This window comes from Salvia splendens, chromosome 9 (genome assembly GCF_004379255.2).
Source record: "Salvia splendens isolate huo1 chromosome 9, SspV2, whole genome shotgun sequence".
Classification (NCBI taxonomy): domain Eukaryota; kingdom Viridiplantae; phylum Streptophyta; class Magnoliopsida; order Lamiales; family Lamiaceae; genus Salvia; species Salvia splendens.
This window is the reverse complement of record NC_056040.1, coordinates 11,183,635-11,195,765: the sequence shown is the minus strand read 5'-3', so window position 1 is coordinate 11,195,765 and position 12,131 is coordinate 11,183,635. Positions and strand designations below refer to the sequence as shown.

At 36.5% G+C, this 12,131-nt stretch overlaps 2 protein-coding genes across 5 annotated transcripts; both read left to right on the top strand.

The window, feature by feature from the left end:
- The first annotated feature begins 834 nt into the window (after positions 1-834).
- On the top strand, positions 835-4,941 carry LOC121746922 (1-acyl-sn-glycerol-3-phosphate acyltransferase BAT2, chloroplastic-like). Its single transcript, XM_042140882.1, has 7 exons — positions 835-1,053; positions 1,218-1,261; positions 1,996-2,068; positions 2,495-2,692; positions 2,770-3,176; positions 3,323-3,424; positions 4,468-4,941. Exons 1-7 carry the CDS (start codon positions 990-992, stop codon positions 4,681-4,683), a joined length of 1,104 nt encoding a protein of 367 aa, XP_041996816.1. The 5' UTR covers positions 835-989; the 3' UTR covers positions 4,684-4,941.
- Positions 4,942-5,710: 769 nt separating this feature from the next.
- Positions 5,711-12,131, top strand: LOC121748380 (probable cyclic nucleotide-gated ion channel 5). Of its 4 annotated transcripts, XM_042142698.1 has the most exons (8): positions 5,714-5,870; positions 6,998-7,080; positions 7,222-7,267; positions 7,340-7,881; positions 8,357-8,569; positions 9,232-9,542; positions 10,459-10,570; positions 10,947-12,131. In XM_042142698.1, the coding sequence occupies exons 4-8, from the start codon at positions 7,429-7,431 to the stop codon at positions 11,871-11,873; spliced, it is 2,016 nt and encodes a 671-aa protein (XP_041998632.1). In that variant the 5' UTR covers positions 5,714-5,870; positions 6,998-7,080; positions 7,222-7,267; positions 7,340-7,428; the 3' UTR covers positions 11,874-12,131. The 4 variants fall into 4 exon arrangements, with proteins under 4 accessions (XP_041998630.1, XP_041998629.1, XP_041998632.1 ...); XM_042142696.1 differs by lacking the exon at positions 7,222-7,267 and having other exon boundaries at positions 5,711-5,870; positions 7,317-7,881; XM_042142695.1 differs by lacking the exon at positions 7,222-7,267 and having other exon boundaries at positions 5,712-5,870; positions 7,296-7,881.

The following is a 12,131-nucleotide window of genomic DNA, read 5'->3' as shown; positions in this document are numbered from 1 at the left end:
GGTTTTTTAACAAATAATCAATTGTTTGGGCCGGGCCATGGATGTGTGTGTTGGTTCCGACTGGTCATGGGCCTAGCTACACTCAAATTTTTGGGATCTTAATCTTTACAGGGTAAAAACATAATAACTTAACATATTACAAAGTGGTTCGAATATTTATTTTAGCTATTGAGCATTACAATTATAATGGAGCTGGACATTTTCTTACACGTCTGAAATGTGAGACATGTTTGTAACCTAACTCGTTTATAGAATTAATCAAATATGTTCCAATTAACGATTTAATTGACTAATTTGGTCATTGAAATTATTAATTCTGTCAATTTTTAAATTAAAATAAACCAATCCTTAATATTAAAAATTAAAAGCTACCGAACATAATGATGTGAATTAAAATTGAACGTATGTTAAAAGTTTAAAATGGACTTTAGTCCAGTAATTAATTAGGAAATACAGTAGCTCTTTCTAACGTTTTGTTTTGACAATAAGACCGTATGTTCTAGTTGCATGAAAATCTTTAAATTTAGCAAATGAATTTTGTATTTGAAGGGAGTAGATTAACATTTTAGAGTTATATTACAATTATATGAAATTATGATAGCTCGTAATCTACTAAATCAAAACATTTTTAGTTTGTTCAAGTGAACTCAAAGTTGAAAGGAAAAAATATTTCATTTTTGGTAATTAAATTTAAATTGATACTGGATTTACTTTTAATAAAACGACACTCCACCTAAAATTCCGTATTTTGACACTACCTACATATGCTAAAATAATAATATATGGATTTAATTTCATAAATACCACCCCTAACATTAAAAACAGTGCTGCAACTATTAAAAAAAATGGATACTTTCCTATTTAGCGGTGAAGTTTGGATGTTGCTCTGCTGCAAATCACAATTTCCGAAGCTAATCCCAAAAATTGAATAGAGAAATTTATTATAGACTTGGTAAGGTAGCATTCCTTACTCCACAAATTAAACACGGATGGAATTATCGATAGATTTTAGCCGCTCGAGTTTTCATTTTTCTTATTCACATAATCACCCGTGTGAGTTCTCCTCTCTCCTCTCCTCTCCTCTCCTCTCCTCTTCTTGTACATATGTGCGAGGGCGTGTCTGTGACTGTGTGTGAATTAGAGCTTATGCATCAATTTTGTGTATTTTTATTTTCTCGGCTTTCTAATTTTGTTTTGGATGATTACTGATTTTGCAGGTAAGAAGGGTCGATCGTTTCTCTCTGGGGCTTGCAGTGGAGTGGTAATTATCACTTCACGCGCTCTAGACGTTTGTGTATTTTCATTCTGATTGCTCCTATTTTTTAATTGTTTACAATGAGTTTGTTTATGTTTAAGTATTAATCTAAAGTATGCTTGAAACAGAAAGTTAAATCTGATGAAATTGATGGAACATAACTATTTATGTATGCGAAAATATGTTTTAGGGTATATGAACTCAGTTTGCTTAGCGACAAGCTAAGTAGAGATAAGACATTAAGGTGCCGTTCTCTTGGCATGACCCATTATCATAATTATCCATCTAGGATTAAGTCGTGGGATTCAATCTTAACCAAACACTATACATAGAGATGCAATCTTGCAAACAAACAGCCCCTAATAGTATTAAAGTAATTATTGGTAATGCAAACTCCTCTTGACAACCTTGCCCTATGTGTGGCGAACTTATGCATGACATGCAGTATTAATCCTTCATAGCAGCTTAAGCCTTCTCACACGTTCCCATAGTTTAGAGAATAATTTAATTAGGGTTCGTTAGATTTATAAACATAAGATTTTACTTTGATAGTATACTAGAATTCAGCAAATACAAGTGTGTCTGATTGAAGGAATGTGTATAGTGCTAATTTGTTCATATAAATGAGGTTTACTTGGCTATCAGGTCTAAAGGATGTTCTAGAGTGATTAGGGTTGCATCCTTGATTGTTTTTTATGCCAATCAATGATCATTCTGTTGCTGAATATTGATTTAAGCAGTTGGCTTCTCCTCATGGATTCCAGTTTGGCTATGTTGCTCTTAAATGGAAAACTCAAAGATATTCGGACACATGTGAGTGAACTTTTTTTATGCATCTAGAGTTAACTCTTGAAAGGTTTAGTCCGCTTGGTCTGTGTATTTAACTGTAAAGAGCAGACTTCATATTCTGAATTAAAATTGTACACTATGAAATGCCCTCTCAAAAAAGTTCACGTTGGAAAATAGTGTGGCTTTTCTCCTTGTACATTCTCTTCTCTCTCCGTTATTTCCTCTATTTTCTTGCAGTTGGAAATTGTTCAAGATTTTTTCCTTTGCTTTATTATGTTGATCCAGTAAGTAAAGAAAACTCATCTAAAGTTCTTTTAAGGGTCGTTTTTTTGAGGCATGATTTATCTTTGCTATACTGCTATTGTGAAGTAGTATCTGCTAGGCTACAAGTGATTTCAAATCTTAGTGCTATCAATTGCTCTGAATTGGTTTTCCCTTTTGCTTTTGTAGATGGCCATCCACACAAAACAATATGTGTTTTGAGGGAAGGCCATTATCCTTCCCAGAGCTCTTTCAACCATGATGAGGAGCTGCACAGAACATATAATGGTTGGGGAAGTTGTAGAAGGAGAAAAGTTTTAAGAGACTTAGTTGTTAGGTCTGAACTTGCAGATACCGGAACTGCTGGAGTCTCATATCCATCATCAGGCATGCTTTTACCCTGGTCTGTTTTAAGTTTGTAATCTTATTAGTTCCACCACTCAATTTTCTGATCCTCATTGCAGATATTTGGTTCAATTCGAAGTTTAGAGGAATTTGCTTCTATATCGTAACATCTATTGCTGCCATCACTTTATTCGTTCCAATGGTTCTGCAGCATCCACTTGTGCTCATGTTTGATCGATATCGTAGAAAAGCCCAGTATCGTATCGCTAAAGCCTGGGCCTTTTTGACGGTTGCTCCTTTCTTCAAGATCGAGTACGAGGGATTGGAAAATCTCCCTCAAACTGATACCCCCGCCATGTATGTGTCCAACCACCAAAGCTTTTTAGATATACATACCCTTCTGACCCTTGGGATAAGCTTTAAATTCATTAGCAAGACATCAATTTTTCTTTATCCAATTATTGGATGGGCCATGTTTCTGATGGGTGTCATTCCTTTAAAGCGCACAGACAGCAGAAGCCAATTGGTATGTGACTTCTTTTAATATAGAAATATCTGTCTTACTAAAGCAAGTATGTCGTTCAATTGTGTACTCAACTAGATAAACTAAGGAACAGGCAATAGGTTCTTCCATCTGTCAGGAAATTAAATTGGTACAACTTAAAAATGTAGGAATGCCTCAAGCAGTGCATGTCCCTGATCAAGAAGGGTGCATCAGTCTTTTTCTTTCCGGAGGGCACTCGGAGTAGAGATGGAAAGTTGGGTACTTTTAAGGTATGCCTTTTTTGCATCTTAAATACTCTAGCATTTCTGGCTGCTTAAATTAAGTTGCAATTTTTCTTTGATTAGTAGTCATAATTGTACACCGATGTTGGTAGGAACTGGAGATTGGTTTGACAGTTTGAGTGTTTTCTTTAAAGTCATTTTCCTTTTGAGTGATGCTGACAGGGGTTGGTTTGAAATTTATACACTGATAATCAGTAATTATTAGCCTTTGAAATTTATAAACACTGATAATTTATGAGAATTCCTTGTACATTTTATAATCCACACGCATACACTTGCACACATTATAATCATACATTTATTAAAATGTGAATTATTTATCTCTGTTTAACTGACAAACTCACAAACATTCTGTGTATTTTGAAAAGTTAAATGATTTAGCATTAATATTCTAGTTTCAATGAGGAGAAAATTGATTAAAAAATGTAAATTATTTGTTATGTGAAAACTTTAATCACAGTTCACTTATTCTAAATCTATGTTATACATATCAAATTAAAGATCTTTGTCGTGATATCTCATTTAAGATTCATAATACTTACATATTTTATCCAATATCAAATTTCATAAATATAAAAAATGTGCTTGGTATCAAAATGAAAAAATAAGAAATTAAACAGATTCATAAAAATAGCAGTTAACAGTTTAATTTGTATTTTTACGCCGTTTTTAATTTTTGATTAATTTGATTGTGAATTTTCCGGGGTTTTTTTAATTTAATTTTAATTACATATTTTCCTTAAATTCCAAATTTACGCTTAAATTGATTTTATTTGCATACTTTTCTGCTTTTATGTATAGTAAGATATTGAACACACATTGTCCATTGTGCTGAGAATATTTGACTGATTTTTCAGCATGTAGAAAAGGTGTCCCTCATGAATGTGTTAAATATTCTGTGACTTTTGCCTGTGTGAGATCCCCACATTGTTATACTCTAGTCCTCAGTTGTAATGTTCTTTGCATGATATTGGTTTCCTACAAGTATACAGTAATTACTCACTCTTGATCAATGGTTGATTAATTTGTAGAAAGGAGCATTTACAATTGCTGCGAAGACTGGGGTACCTGTTGTTCCCATTACTCTGATTGGGACAGGCAAAATCATGCCTCCTGGAATGGAACAAGAAGTGAATCCAGGATTGGTGAAAGTAATCATTCATCCATACATAGTAGGAAATAATCCAGATGAACTCTGCAAGGAGGCTAGAAATATTATTGCTCAGGAACTTATTCGTCAAGGCTAGGTGACCATATCACATTTTGTTTCTCTCCAAAAATTAAGATTTTGAGGGGCATTGAGATAGTATGAGATGAGAGTTTTTGCTCATCCTCTGTGTTTTTCTGCTCCGGTGGTAACTCCTGGTTTTAGCCTGAGCAGCAATAAAGCAATTAGTTTGTGTTTGATAATCGTTTTTAGTAGGTCTTTTGCGAAACCGTCTCACAGACTACGAGTTGTGGAATGGAATTATCTAAATAATGGAGTAGTACTTTTGTTGGTATTATTTGAATTTTTCAATTTCACAAGATTTTGTATTGCATCTTTACTCTCATACTGGTACAAATTTAGGATTCTTGAAGTATGTTGTGTTACTGATACGAGGAAAAGGTAGTGAGAAAAATGGTTGTGGTGGAGTAGAGGTTTCTGGTCTGGTGGCTGGCGCATTTTTATTTATTTTCAATGTTCATTTGGCTAGTTTGTTAGTAATAGATAATATCATTATACCTAAATACCAATATTTGAGGCTGGATTTTGAGATTTGGACAGTTACCAACCCGGTTTTTGATTGGGTAATAAGAAGCTGAAAGCGCTAGCAAACAGACTGGGTCCATTTTCATCAAGTGGGAATTATCTACTAGTACTACTACTATAAATTAATTTAGCTGCTCTGTTAATATGGCTGTGTCACATTGAACTTGCAAAAAGTGCAAAGTAAAAACTTAAATAATTAAATGATGTAATGGCATTCTTAGGTACAACTCACGATCAACCAGTCTCATTTCAATTTCAATTATATTTTCTTATGCGTCATATTTGTTTAAATTTTGATATTTGTACCATCGATATAAATGACTAAATTTTTTAAATTAGTTATTTAAAATTAAAAAGTTATATAATTAAATACTGAAAGTTACATTAAATAAATGCATAAAATGACATCATATTCGATTTAAAACATTAGGAATTCGCTGATGTCTGTATTTACACTATCTTCTTGTAAATTTTATAAACCCTTATAATCTGTGATAAGGCTGTACAGGGTGGACCAAATAAACCAATTAAATTTAAAACGATTGGCAGAATAATTTGTAATTTTATTAGTTTAATTTAAATAAAATGGCTGTCTTCTAAAATTGACTTCACCTCTGCAATCTCCCTCCCATGTTGCTGAAACAAACCCTGATAATGAATTAATCTCTTCGCAGTTTTGCTGTAAGTCTCTCCGTTTGATTTGGTTTTCTGTACTTCACTATCTATTTTATTTCCTTATCTATGATTTATTTTGCTTCTCTACCTCCCACTCCGGTGAGGCGGTGATTGATTTTGTTGTTAGTTTACAGTTGTGCAATATCGTCAAGTATTAATAAGGTTTGAGCAAATTTAGATTAACGCAGAGCTGGCTTTATGCAGTAGATGGATTTACAGCTGTAATCGGATTTATCGTTTTTTGGGTATAATGAAGAAACAGTTGAGTTTGTGATAAAGTTTTAATTTGAATGCTTGTTTTGTTAGTCGCGAGATTTTTTGGTATAGTGAAGGTTAAGGCACTTAATATGCAGGGGACAAAAACACTGAACAGGATAGGTGAAATTGATGTCCTTAGAGGGATAGATTCTCTTGACCTAGAGAAACTGTTTTCTTGGTTCAATTGTATAGGTTTTTGGAGTGTTCTTCGTAGAAAATTGCGAGAGACGAGTTCCATATATTTGGGGATGGAGTGTTTTGGGAAATTAAATTTGTGAAATGAATTTTGAGATGGATTTCTTTTTTTGGTGGGGACTTCTTTTAGGAAGACTGCCGGTGGTGGAACATCGAGTGACTTTTATAGCTTAGAGTTGCTTGTGGTAATTGATTACAAAGATCTTCTCAAGCCTCTGGTATGTGTGTCTCATTAATTTGATGTAGGATGCAGGTGGAAATGGAATTGATGAGATCATAATAGGGCTATGTTGCATGCTCTGAGTTCAGTTTTTACTTTTTCGTTGCCATGTTGCTATACATATACTTAAATCTTATCAGATTCATGTGGAAATATTAATTTCATCTGGAGTATGTCATCCTCTTGTTGATTAACCATGCCTAATTATTGTTAAAGATAAAACTTTTGATGTGCTTAGCTCTGTGTTTTAGTAATGCATGATTTGCCTATTTTGGACTTGGGAGTATTTCAGGAAGTGGTTCGCAAGGGTGTGCACATCTTGTATGATAATTGTGCATGTATATGAGTTAAAACATGTGCTTGTGATTATATTTTCATACTGCTTAACTTGTTTGGAGTGATTGCCTATAACATGTAATACCTTCTTCAGACTACTTATATCTTTCTATTCTGCTTGCAGTCAAATTTAATTTCATCATACAAAATGTTTGATTGTGGTCCAAAGACTCAGTACACCACTGGGCAGCGGGACAAGTTTGTAAGGTATCCTTTTCGTTTTCTAATTTCTATATAATTCTCGAATTGTAGAGTTATCTAATTTGTGAATTTCCTGCAATGTTGGATGCTTCTTCAATCATGTCTGTACAATAACTATGTGTTCACATCAATGCACTTGGGATAAAGTACCAGATGCTGTTTCACTGTCTTTATTAGACAAGTTTTTATGAAGGTTTTTTCTCTCTCTCCCTTGTTAATAGATTGGATGAGTTGGATTCCAGACTCTCATCCCCATCTACTTCAGTTGCTTCAAACAAATGTGGCTTTGGTATCGACGGTTTAGGCCGTGGTAATCATAGAAATCCTGCTTCATCGAAGTCCTTTAAGAGAAGAATGGAGAAAGGATCTCAAGGTCTAAAATCTATTGGCCGGTCTCTTGGTTTTGGTGTCTCGCAAGCAGTTTTCCCGGAGGACCTCAAGGTGTCAGAGAAGAGGATTTTTGACCCCCAAGACAAACTCCTTACCCTTTGGAACAAGCTATTTGTGATGTCATGTATTCTGGCAGTATCTGTTGATCCTCTGTTTTTCTTTCTTCCGGTTTTTAATAAATCGGAAAAGTGCCTGGACATAGATAGAAAATTGGCCATCACGGCTACAACATTGCGCACAGTTGTTGATGCTTTCTATCTTATTCACATGGTTCTCCAATTCCGGACTGCTTATATTGCCCCATCATCCCGTGTGTTTGGGCGAGGTGAACTTGTAATTGATCATGGAAAAATTGCTAAGCGGTACTTGAAGTGCTATTTCATCATTGATTTTCTAGCAGTGCTTCCCCTTCCACAGGTTCTAAAAAATTGCATTCTTTATTGTCTTTTGAATTTTACTACCATCTTTAGTCTTTATCCTTCCCCGAAACATAAAATGGCTTTTTATTTACGGATCAGTTGCTGGAATTTTAAAAAATTTGATTGATATCTACTTTCTAGTTAGATTTCAGGATATCTAATCAATACCAGAACAGAGGTGATTAATATAGAATGTTTGCTGCTGTTTTTCTTGGGTTTATTTCTCCTTATAATTTTCCTAGATTTTTTCAGTAAGACATCTTAGTTAGATGCATGAACTTTATAGGTTGGCTATAGCTTTCGCAGCCATGGAATCAGGGGATATTTAAGTTCGGTATTTACTTGCACGTTTTAGTGTCTGAGCTTTTCAATCTCTTATTTTAACTAACTATATCTATTTCAATGGTTCAACATGTTATTCCATAGCATTTTGGTTTTTTATTGCTAAACATCATTTTCTTTGATACATGCAGATTGTTGTCTGGAGATTTCTGCAGAGGTCAAATGGGTCAGATGTACTGGCTACAAAGCAAGCATTATTTTTCATTATTTTGCTGCAATATATTCCTAGATTCGCCCGAATTATGCCTCTCACTTCAGAATTAAAAAGAACTTCTGGTGTCTTTGCTGAAACTGCATGGGCTGGTGCAGTGTCCTACTTGCTGCTGTACATGCTTGCCAGTCATGTAAGCATCCTTTTGAACTGTAACATGACATCTCATACCACCGTCCTGCGTGATGGGTTTTAAAGATGCTATTTGGGATGAGGTTGCAGTAATACAATGATTTCCAAAAAATCCGCCGTGGACTTCCAGATTTTTGAACTTTGCATTAGGATTTAGTGAATCCTACTTGTTACGTGGCCTATTGTCCACAACATTTTTAGTCTCCCCATTCGACATGATCTGCCAGGGCATATATCTGTCTCCTCCTTCTTGCGTATCAGAATAGTAATTCTCCAAAGTGTTAGTCTTGCATGATTGTTTTTCAATAACTCCTATACTGTTGCAGCAGGATACATTTAATTGTTTCCTGATCATTTGCTATGCTGTTTTTTAACATGGAATCTGTTTAATCTCAAGATCAATCGTTTACTGTGAAATCTTGCACATTAGGAGAAGATTTGTCATGAATTTCTGCTCTCAACATTTGCTACATGCCCAGCTGCTGGATACCCTTTGTTGTCATCTATATAGTGACATAGTGATACAAACAATTCTGCTGCTCTCCTATAGAAATAACTGTGTGCAGCCCAATCATGTTATGCTGGTCTATACAATATGATAGACGCTGTTTTTTTCATGGGAAATAGTAATAAGAGAATATATTCTGTCTGTCTTACATGCAGATAGTTGGGGCTTTCTGGTACTTGTTATCTGTGGAGCGTAATGATACATGCTGGCAAAAAGCTTGCAAACGCAGAGAAAATAACTGTACCACTGATTTCTTATATTGTGGAAATCAAGATATGGCTAATTATAATATCTGGAGCAACATTAGTGAGAGTGTTTTAAGCTTAGCGTGCCCTGTCGATGATGAAGACAATCCCCCGTTTGATTTTGGAATTTTCAGGCAGGCTTTGGCTTCTGAAATAGTTTCGTCGAAGAAGTTCTTGTCAAAGTATTGTTACTGTTTATGGTGGGGGCTGCAGAATCTGAGGTAAAGTGACTTCTTCATCAGGTCACCTGATCTTATGTGAATGGTATAATCCATAATTTTCATGTAAATTAAATTTATGTTGCCACATGAATTTGCATTTTATACGCTTGATATCATTGTCATTTACTTTCTTTTTCACTACTACCATTTCGGATATTGTTGTGTGTTTGGTTACCACTATTGCTATACCTATGCTGATCGGATTTGGAGCATCTAGAGAGGCTTTGGTAATAACAATTGGGCTTTGCTAATGAATAGTTTTCTTACACTTTCTAGCTACTCTTTTTTTTCAATAAGTTGGTTTAAGTTTTTCTTCATACACCCTGTTAAAATTCTTGATATCTTGTCCCACATCGACTTGGTAACGATCCTAGCTCACCTATAAAAGTATGGATAATCCTCCCCCTTATGAGGCCTTTTAAGGGGTGAGTGGCTCATTTCTAATATGGTATTAGAGCGGGCCCAAGTCGATGATGGTTTTCTCTTTATCTCTTATCTACCTCACGAGTGGAAGACCGATGTCCTTTCCGGCCCACATCGATGATGGTTCTCTCAGCTCTTGCATTGCCTACCCACGTGATGGAAGACCGATGTCCTTTCCGGCCCACACGTGAGGGGGCGTGTTAAATTCAGATGCCTACCCACGTGATGGAAGACCGGTGTCCTTTCCGGCCCACACGTGAGGGGGCGTGTTAAATTCTCTAAATTCTATCCCACATCGACTTGGTGATGATCCTAGCTCCCCTATATAAGTGTGGATAATCCTCCCCCTTATAAGCCCTTTTAAGGGGTGAGTGGCCCATTTCTAATACACCCTGCACATGTCACTGATGATTGTATTCATGGATATTTGTAATCAACATAACATGGTCAGATTTGTCGAGGCTAAAGACATGAATCTTCGTCTTATCTGCAGTACTCTTGGACAAGGATTACAAACCAGCACTTACCCTGGAGAGTCTATATTCAGCATTGCACTAGCCATCTTTGGACTCATTCTTTTTGCACTTTTGATTGGGAATATGCAGGTAAACAGTGATATGTTACAAATGAGCATCTTCCTCACCCTCCTTTGTCCATCTTGTTATTTGATGTAACAATCTTCATCTTCACTTCCGTGTTAAGTGAAATAATACGTACTATTAATTTAAAACATTTCTGGGTTCTAAAATGGGGAACATGAAGTTTGTGAAATTATGAAAACAGCATCCATCAATGTTTCTTAGTCCAAGTGAAAATAATACGATCCTCCCCTGTTTGTGAGGGTACCTCTGTCATTTTCAGAGAAATTTTTCTAAATTACCTTTTTTTTAGAGTATCATGTTTTAATTTTGTGATCTTTATAATGCAAATCTTTGATATTTAAGCGCCTCAAACTTTTTAGCTGCTCTGCTCTTTCCACAGACATACCTTCAGTCGCTCACTATCCGCCTTGAAGAGATGAGAGTTAAAAGGCGCGACTCAGAGCAATGGATGCATCATCGCTTGCTCCCACCAGACCTCAGGGAGCGGGTTAGGCGCTATGATCAGTACAAATGGTTAGAGACACGTGGTGTGGACGAGCACAGTTTGGTCGAGAGTTTACCAAAAGATCTCAGAAGAGACATAAAACGCCATCTTTGTCTGGCATTAGTCAAGAGGGTCCCACTCTTTGAGAACATGGATGAGAGATTGCTTGATGCCATCTGTGAGAGGCTGAAACCTTGTCTATACACTGAAAGCACTTACATTGTACGTGAGGGCGATCCAGTCGATGAGATGATATTTCTCATACGGGGCCGCCTCGAGAGTGTTACCACTGATGGTGGAAGAAGTGGTTTTTTCAACCGTAGTTTACTCAAAGAAGGAGGTTTCTGTGGCGAGGAGCTTCTGACGTGGGCGCTGGATCCTAAGTCCGGTTCCAACCTGCCGTCCTCCACTCGTACTGTGAGGGCGCTGACTGAAGTGGAGGCTTTCGCCCTGACGGCTGATGAGCTGAAGTTCGTCGCCAGTCAGTTCCGACGGCTCCACAGCCGACAGGTACAGCACACCTTCCGTTTCTACTCGCAGCAGTGGCGCACTTGGGCCGCCTGTTTCATCCAAGCAGCATGGCGACGCTACTCCAAGAGGAAGCTCCTCGAGCAGCTAAGGAAGAAGGAAGAAGAGGAGGCGGAAGCAGCTGGGGCAAGCTCTGGCAGTAGCTCGTACAGCATTGGTGCCACTTTCTTGGCGTCCAAATTCGCTGCAAACGCGATGCGTGGGGTCCACAGAAATCGGAACCTCAAGAGCGCCCGGGAGCTGGTCAAGCTACAAAAGCCACCAGAGCCTGATTTTACCGCCGATGCAGATTAGGTGTAATTTTCTAACTCAGGTGTTTTGCCTTTTTGTTAATCGGACTCCTCCAGCAATATTAGGAGCTCCTAAGTGTGTATTTATAATATACTTCAATATTTTACTGCTAGTGAGATGACAATTATGTTACATCAACCATCATCTCTGGTTTCAAATCTTTTTTTAAGGAATGTGTAAAAATTTATCAGATATGTATATTAAACTGGTGTATGAATTATTTATGAAATACAACTATGCTGAAACTGCATTTTTGTGTAA

Excerpts from the sequence above, each read along its gene's own strand:
- LOC121746922 (XM_042140882.1), top strand. The coding sequence starts at position 990 with ATGGAATTATCGATAGATTTTAGCCGCTCGAGTTTTCATTTTTCTTAT. Across the intron at positions 1,262-1,995 it reads CTGGGGCTTGCAGTGGAGTG|TTGGCTTCTCCTCATGGATT; the intron begins GTAATTATCACT and ends TGATTTAAGCAG. Across the intron at positions 3,425-4,467 it reads GAAAGTTGGGTACTTTTAAG|AAAGGAGCATTTACAATTGC; the intron begins GTATGCCTTTTT and ends ATTAATTTGTAG.
- LOC121748380 (XM_042142695.1), top strand. The coding sequence starts at position 7,022 with ATGTTTGATTGTGGTCCAAAGACTCAGTACACCACTGGGCAGCGGGAC. Across the intron at positions 7,081-7,295 it reads CAGCGGGACAAGTTTGTAAG|ATTGGATGAGTTGGATTCCA; the intron begins GTATCCTTTTCG and ends CCTTGTTAATAG. Across the intron at positions 7,882-8,356 it reads CAGTGCTTCCCCTTCCACAG|ATTGTTGTCTGGAGATTTCT; the intron begins GTTCTAAAAAAT and ends TGATACATGCAG.